This window comes from Metopolophium dirhodum, chromosome 7, assembly GCF_019925205.1.
Source record: "Metopolophium dirhodum isolate CAU chromosome 7, ASM1992520v1, whole genome shotgun sequence".
NCBI lineage: Eukaryota > Metazoa > Arthropoda > Insecta > Hemiptera > Aphididae > Metopolophium > Metopolophium dirhodum.
The window spans coordinates 14374526-14382882 of record NC_083566.1 but is presented as its reverse complement, the minus strand read 5'-3'; the positions used below and the strand labels follow the sequence as shown (position 1 = coordinate 14382882).

Sequence of the window (8357 nt, the reverse complement as noted above, 5' to 3'; positions counted from 1 at the left end):
AACTTTTTATAGTATCCATAAAAATTTAACACATGAAATATTAAAAATGTAATATAATAAAATTGGTTCTATTGATACATATTAATAGTGTACTTACCCAACACTTGTAAAAGTTATGCAAATTGGAACTAATAAAATATCACTGTATTTACATACAAATTTGAGCCTCAATAATAGTATAATATTATATTTTATATTATTCGAAATAGGTTGGGTAGGTAGTAGGTCACATTTAAACGGACACATTATCGATGACGTGGATTGGAGAAACATGCGCGGAATCCAGCTTCGGCGTGAGCTGACTACCTTCACAACCAGTGTTGAGCATTATCTAGATAAATTATCTAAATAATTTATCTAGATAAATAATTAATTATCTTTTATCTTATCTAGATAATAAACAAAATTAGTTATCTGATGAATTATCTTAGATGAATTATTGAGTTATCTAACGTAATTCATCTAGATAAATAAATATATTTATTCAAAAAATTCGAAAAATTGAACTTGAAAGTCTTAAAATATTAAATTCCTATTAAATTAATAAATCATCCTTGCACAAATACAGAACAATAACAAAGTAATAGGTAATAATTTTCCATGCCACTTTTATGTTATTTCTAAATTCTAATTATCCCGATTTATACGGGCTACGGCCGAATACTATGTTGCAACGTTGTGTCGTCGACTCGTCGTCTGTCGACTGCCGTGTAGGTACACCATAATCCAAAGTCCATAATTTATTATTGGGGATAATAATAATTAATATGTGCACAAGAGTACAAGACCACACTACACGTCTACACTCTACACAGTACACACTACCTACACAAACAGGCACAATAACACATCAATGACATTTTGAATAGCTCTCGCATATAACTGATGTATATTGTATATTATATTCTTATAATCTTGTGTGTTCAATTTTAAATTTCTAAATATAGGTAACATAAATGAATGCAGATTTCCCAAAATGGTATAGTTATATAATGATATTATAAATGTTATTGTATGGTTTTATATTAATAAATCCATAATATATTATATCATATAAAGCTATAATAGTTATAAGTACCTTATATTCTATATTTGAATATTTCTATAACAGTCAGACAGACAGTGGGTACAAATTCAATATACGTCTATATCTACATTAGTGTACACTGTTTATTATTAAATACGTATACTAGTTTTGAAATTGTTGATAAATCATAAATATACATTAATACCATTTCTACTAAAACAACAACAATTATTATTACCATATTCTTAATTATATCATATGGTCTCAGACCACAGACGACGAATGACGGTGTGAGTGTGCCGTGCGACAAAGTTGGTTACCGATAATTTTTGTTTAGTATTGTGTTTACTGTTTAGTTTCCTCAGTTTTGGTTTGATTTATAATTTTAACATAATGGAAAAATTCATCAATCGAAGCACAAAAAAACAAAACATTGTGTGTGAAGACGATCCTGTACACAATTTGGAAACAATAGAAAAATCAAAATGTTACATATTTAATGGCAAGTTTTTCAAAATAATAAATGAAGAAGACAATGAAAAAAATAAAATATCCGCACAGTGCCAAAATTGTCCTAAAATCGTGCATGGTCATAAGGGTTCTACTGGAAATTTTTTAAGTCACATCAAAGTAGGTACTTAAATAAAATTAATTAATTATTATCAAGACCTAAAATATGTCCAATTGCAGGGTAGGTACATACTACATAGGTACCTATAGTAGTTAGTACCTACCGAGGTACCTACACACTTTTAGTTCAATTAATAACAATGATAGATTTCAATAGGTACCTAAAACACCTGTTAGGCTCTATTAATAATTATTTGCCCTGAATGTCTGAATTTTTTTTAATTATAATTGGTTAGGTATTATAATATGTTGATAATTTTTTATTCAAATAGGTACATATTTATTTGAATAATTATCAAGATATAATTTTGCCCGACTGCGTATTATTATTTAATAATATGTATTATTATAAATTTACTGTTATAGTTTAAACATTTACATTTGATGGAAAAAGTCAAAGCAGCTAAAACTGTTAAGAAAAATGTACAATCCATAAAAAAACAAGAAACCTTGCCGTTATCGCATACAAATAAAATATCAAAACAAAAAGTGAGTATTTATTTTATATGTATGATTTACACTGAACTATTTGATTTTACTTAATGATAATTTGTGTACCTTTCAAGTCACTTGGTAGTTCCATAATTGTTTTAATACCTATTTATTGATATTTTAATTTATACATTCTTATACAGAGTAATTTGAAATAGAAATTGTTCAAATATTATTTGTGTTTAATAATGTAATGAAAAAAGATTTTTAAATATTAAAAAAAAAAATTTTTATTTATTTAAATAAAAAATTACCGATTTAGTTAACAGTTTTTATAACCGTGCCACCGCGGTGTTGGAAATTGAAAGATAATTGAGGTAATATGTGGTACATTTTCTTATCGAGTAGTGTAAAAAAATATAAATATAGATTAATATATTACTGTTCAATAAATATTTTGAAATTATAGATGTATATTAATGGTTAAATACTCTGACACAAATAATTAATTCATGGTAAAAACCTAAAGATAATAATATATAGTATATCATGTTTTATGACTGAAAAGTAGATCAAATTGTGGTAAATTAATACCTAAAGTTATTATAGATTTATTTTTTTTAAATGTAAATATTATACTATATACAGAACAATTAGGTTTACCTATATTTTGCTTTTTTTTAAATTTTTTTTGTATTGTTTGTAACTTTGTAAGTAATTTATTATTTCATTTTTCAGATTACTGACTTAACCTTTGCATATATTGTGGAAGAAATGAGGCCATTAGTGACTTGCGAAAAACCAGCATTCAAACGCCTCATAAAAGGATTATGCGGCCTTGGCGATACAACTTCATTACCAGATCGTAGAGTCATGTCTAATGAGTTAAATAATAAGTACACATCATACATAACCATGTTAACTGATTTAATAGCTAAACAAAATTTTATATGTACAACGGCTGATATTTGGTCTTGCAATAACAAAAGTTATTTGGGTATGACTGGTCATTTTATTGATGAGCATACCTACATTAGACATTCATACATTCTTGGTTGTAGAAGGATTAAAGGAAGTCATACATTTTTAAATATAACAGAGATAATGAATGAAATAACTCATACATATAATATCCAGAACTCTAAAATATCACATACCGTAACAGATAACGCTAGCAATTTTGGCAAGGCATTCAGAACATACTCTTTAAAATCTATTGGTGTGGAGTTTTCAAACATTGGTAATGATAACTGGTTTGCTGATGAATCTATATGTGATGATCCTAATACTGGGGTAGAAATTGATAATTCTAGTACAGATTTTGATACTGTAGATTTCTCCACATTGTTTTTGAATTCTGAAGATATGGAAAGTGATGAAATATGCTTACCAGATCATATAACATGTTCTGCACATACTCTTAGCTTGATTGCAACTGTTGATGTAGACAAAATTTCTGATCAGTCTTATAAATTAACTTCTAAAAATGCTTTTAATAAATTATGTAGTTTTTGGAATCTTTTAAGTCGTAGTACAGTGGCCTCAGACAAGGTATATGATATCTGCGATTGCAAATTTCCTATACCTATTGTAACTAGGTGGAATTCCTCATTTGACGCTGTAAAAAAAATAATTGCACATAAAGAAACAGTAAAATCTTTATTTACTGAATTGAAACTTGAACAACTAACAAAAAAAAATTGGGTATTTTTAGAAGAATACTGTGCAGTTATGGAACCGCTTGCCATTGCACTTGACAAATTACAAGCTGAAAAATCTTGTTTTCTAGGATATGTCGCACCTACTATAATATCGTTAAGACTTTTATTAATTCAACAGACAAATTTAATATATTGCAGACATTTAGCGTTATCAATTATTAAAAGCCTAGAAAAAAGATTTTATTTTATATTTGATTTAGAAAACATAAAAGGTAAGCCATATATCATTGCTTCAATATCTCATCCTAGGTTTAAACTTTCATGGATACCTGGTCGATATTTAACTTTCTGTAAAAATTTATTTTTGTCTGAATGCAATTTCATAAACTCATTAACCAATTCAGATTCTAATTCCGTTGAAAATGATTCTGCTGGTAGTGATGAAGAATTTTATGGTATTTTAACACAAAGTAAATATTCACTTGATCGTTCGGCTTCTGATAATGTACACTGTGTACAGTTAAATTTAAATAGTACTAATGAAGTAACTGTACAAGCACTATCTTATTTAGATTCTAAAAATAAAGACCTTGACATGTTAAACACATTCCCAGTTGTCAAAAAGGTCTTTTTTAAATATAATACAACTCTCCCGTCTTCAGCACCAGTAGAAAGGCTATTTAGTAGTGGATCTCAAATCTTAACCCCGAGAAGAAACAGGCTTCAGGATAAGACTTTTGAAATGTTATTGTGTTGTAGGTGCTTAATGCTTAATGAAAGAATTTAATAATTGTTAACAATGTTAATATGTAAAATATATCATGATTTTTTTTATATTTCATGAAGTTTATGTTTTTTTTTCCAATATTTTACTATCATATGTATTAACTATATAGTATTATTTCAATTGTAATGTTATGTTTTAAAAAATTATAATATAACTACAAAGATAATGTACTTAATTAAAACTAATTACTTATTAGGTAATTATTACTTATTTCCCATTCATAAATGTACAGTGTTTTTTTCATTTTATACTGAAGGTACAATGTTTTTTTTTCAATATTTTATTATGATGTATATTTACTATTTTATATATTTTAGAATATAATTATGTGTTAACCATTATTTGTATAACAAATTACATTTTTATGTTTAATAATTAATTACTATTATTTTAAAATATATTAATGAATTGTTTTATAAAATTATAATAAACCTAGGTACAAAGAATGTATTTTTTTTAAAACTAAGTACTTATTATTTATTACTTATTTTCTATACATAAATGTACACAATGGTCAATGGCAGATCTAGGATTTTTTTTTTTGGAGGGGGACGGGTATATTAAAATAATTTTATCTTTTTTTTTATCCAGATAAATAGTGTTTTATCTTTTATCTTTATCTAGATAATTTAGATTTTAACTATCTTCTATCTTTATCTAGATAAATTGTATCCAATTATCTTTTATCTTTATCTAGATAAATTTTTAGTTATCTTTGCGCAACACTGTTCACAACACGACTACAACGACGTTGTATAGGTACAGACAACACTATAGTATAGGTATATCTATCACGTCGTAATGTATACACATGAATATCCGGTATATAAAATCCGGTCGTCCTGGTAGCTTAGTATCTACAGTGGGCCTTTTGTTTTCTAATAAAATGCAAATTTCGTGGGAACGTTCCGGTAATTTGTTTTTATCATTTTTTTTTTTTTAAATTATTATTATTATTCCGTATAGTCCAAGCTGGTGATAAAAACTATGGCCTGTGGTCCATGAGGTCTTACAATATTTTCCGATGGGATTTCCGATAGGTATAGTATATATATACACACACACACATATTGTACAATATATATAGTACGCTACAGTCTGTTTATATAGCACGCTCGCCGTAATAAATGGAAAGCGAGACAACCGAAATAAATTACTGACAGCGCGCCCGGATCAATCTAAATCTCGCTAAATCCCGCCAGTTGCGTGTACACGCGGAAAAGCGACTGCTAGGGCGATGTCGGTTTATGCATATGCCACGACGACGACGCCTCCGTGACTGGGACAAGATAACGTCCGGAAGCACACGCTCTTCCTACCTAGCTCACGAACACCCCAACCCCCCCCCCTCGTCGTCATCCGGTGAAAATCACCACTTCCATTCACAAACCACCCCGACCGAGAGGTCCTTCCCATCCTTATCCATTGTTCGCCCTCGCCCCCGCCTGCACCGTCGTCACACACATCTCGTGGTCGTGTGTATATTCGAACCGATTACACGCGGACGCGTCCTAGGCTATACTTTACCCCTCGGCCCGCGCCGTGTGCGCGTGTACCCTATAGGCTGCCGATAAATCGTCCGTTCTTATGTGTGCTCGAAAAAGGATATCGGTGCACGTGCGTATATAGTATACAGCGTAATGTATGTGTGTGTGTGTGTGTGTGTGTGACGTGTGTATACGAGCCCGCAGAGAAAATAAAGATCGGACGCGCGTGAAACACAAACGGTAAAATTGTTTCCACTAATTTATGGGTAAAACGCAGAAATGACAAAATTTATCATTCTCCTGTGTGTACCTATTTCTCGTTTTCGTTTTACACTTCTCGGCAGATTGTACAAACCATACGCGTCCCAAGACCTGTACACACGGCGACTACAACTACTACTACTGCAGGTTAAGGCGTCTCTAAAGTATTCCAAATATAATTCATCAATTCTTTTTTGTATTTAATACAACCGAGAACACAATTTTAAATCAATTATTCAAATAGGTACCTCTACGTATTTATTCCGAGAACCTATTAAGTTTATTTGTAGGTATTTTTCGTTCAAGAAATATAAAGTTGAATACCTACTCTATAATAAATGCCGATTAATTATTATTATCTTACAAAATAGTTTTAAATAATATTCAAGCCACTCAATATCATTTTTAGCCTCGAAAATTGAACTATGTAATTATAAAATTCATCACGTATGAAAATTATAATACTTCGTTGGTTTTCACTGTGTCCGCTTAAGCGAAGAATTCTTGTAGTTCAGAGTATTATATTATGTAGGCACTATACTTACCTATTACTATAGGCTACCTACTTAACTATTCATAGTTGGCCAATACATTACAGATGTTATCGAATTTATTTTTGAACAAGGTAGCCACTAAATTTGTGTGTATGGTACATCCTGCAAGCTGCAGAATATAAACCACATCAAACGTGGCTTATATGAGTTATGGGTATCGATTGTTTTTTGTGTACATGACGTGACGTTATGTTAAAATACAGTTTTATGACCGAGAAGCTGAATAGAATTTTACGATACATTAATAAAATGTTATTTTAATTTTAATAATAATTATATAATACGGGGCGATTCACCAAGCTTGCGTAGGTACCCCATATTTTTCTATTAATTACAAATTTATTTAAATTCTGAAATTTTTAAGTAAGACTAAGGAGCATTTTTTCAAATATTTTGATTTTTCAAACCATTAAAGAATGTCCTGTGGTTGTACATACTTATTTTTTTCAAACGAGAACCAATATTTTGTGTTATAAATTATTGTTATGAAGATGATTTTTTTTTTATATACCTATTCTTAAATCTAATTCTAAATTTGAACGAGTTAATACTGAGTTATTAAAATGTATACTATATACTATACCAATTAGTAATTAGGTATGTACTATTGTATTTATAGAATAATAGTTTTAAGACATAGTTAAACAAAAATATAAAATAGATTTTCATTTAATCTGATACTTACTATACCTACTAAGATAATTTTTATAAATTAATATTAATTATACTAACTATAATTTTCAAATAATCATAACTCATAATAATATAACCCTCATATTTTCCAAATCTATTAATTATTTTTATGGACCTAAATTATCTAATATAACATTTCAAATCAATAAATATTATCAAGAATATTAAATATTAATATGATCATGTTTTATTGTTTGAATAAAAATATAAATGGTTGTTACTTGTTAATGAGAGTATTACGATTCTAGTTGACCTGTTTGGTATTTTATATAATAGTGAAACTTTCAAGTTTGAAATAAAAGATTTTATTAAGTGTGTGATTTAACATAATAATATGTTGGCTTAACATATGGTTCATAGGATATTTATCCCGTGGCTTATAGGTAGTTCAAAATCATAGTGATTTGAGCAAATTGCAGCGCCATTACAACTTTCTAATTTTGTTTTATTGGCTTAAGTTTAAGTTAAACAATCTCATCCTCACAGTGTTAACATTTAATAATACAATTTATGATGTCCGATGTGTATTATTATACACCTGTCGGCTATTAGGTACCTACGTATAGTGACAAATTAATTGTCCAGACGTTCACCAGCAGCAGCAGCAGTAATATTGGACCAATTCAAGAAGTAACTATCAATATTATAAGGTTCCGTTTATATTGTCGAATCAGCATACAACGAAGGTCTTATGTTTAAGGTAACACCTTTTAAACTACCTACCTATTAATAATTCTATAGACTAAATTGCTAGATATAAACTATTAAGTACTGTTTGTAGGTAGACGATGCAAACAAGTCTTGTAAAATTATTTTAAGTTTATA

The 8357-nt window shown here is 28.9% G+C and overlaps 1 protein-coding gene across 2 annotated transcripts; it reads left to right on the top strand.

Moving 5' to 3' along the window:
• The first annotated feature begins 1142 nt into the window (after nucleotides 1-1142).
• LOC132948873 (uncharacterized) lies at nucleotides 1143-5494 on the top strand. Of its 2 annotated transcripts, none has more exons than XM_061019550.1 (3): nucleotides 1143-1657; nucleotides 2024-2146; nucleotides 2828-5494. In XM_061019550.1, the coding sequence occupies exons 1-3, from the start codon at nucleotides 1421-1423 to the stop codon at nucleotides 4535-4537; spliced, it is 2070 nt and encodes a 689-aa protein (XP_060875533.1). In that variant the 5' UTR covers nucleotides 1143-1420; the 3' UTR covers nucleotides 4538-5494. The 2 variants fall into 2 exon arrangements, with proteins under 2 accessions (XP_060875533.1, XP_060875534.1); XM_061019551.1 differs by having other exon boundaries at nucleotides 1588-1661.
• The last annotated feature ends 2863 nt before the right edge of the window (nucleotides 5495-8357 follow it).

Bases quoted from the DNA above. Each gene is read 5' to 3' on its own strand.
- LOC132948873 (XM_061019550.1), top strand. From the start codon at position 1,421: ATGGAAAAATTCATCAATCGAAGCACAAAAAAACAAAACATTGTGTGT. The intron at 1,658-2,023 runs GTAGGTACTTAA...TTACTGTTATAG, and splicing joins ATTTTTTAAGTCACATCAAA to TTTAAACATTTACATTTGAT. The intron at 2,147-2,827 runs GTGAGTATTTAT...TTCATTTTTCAG, and splicing joins ATAAAATATCAAAACAAAAA to ATTACTGACTTAACCTTTGC.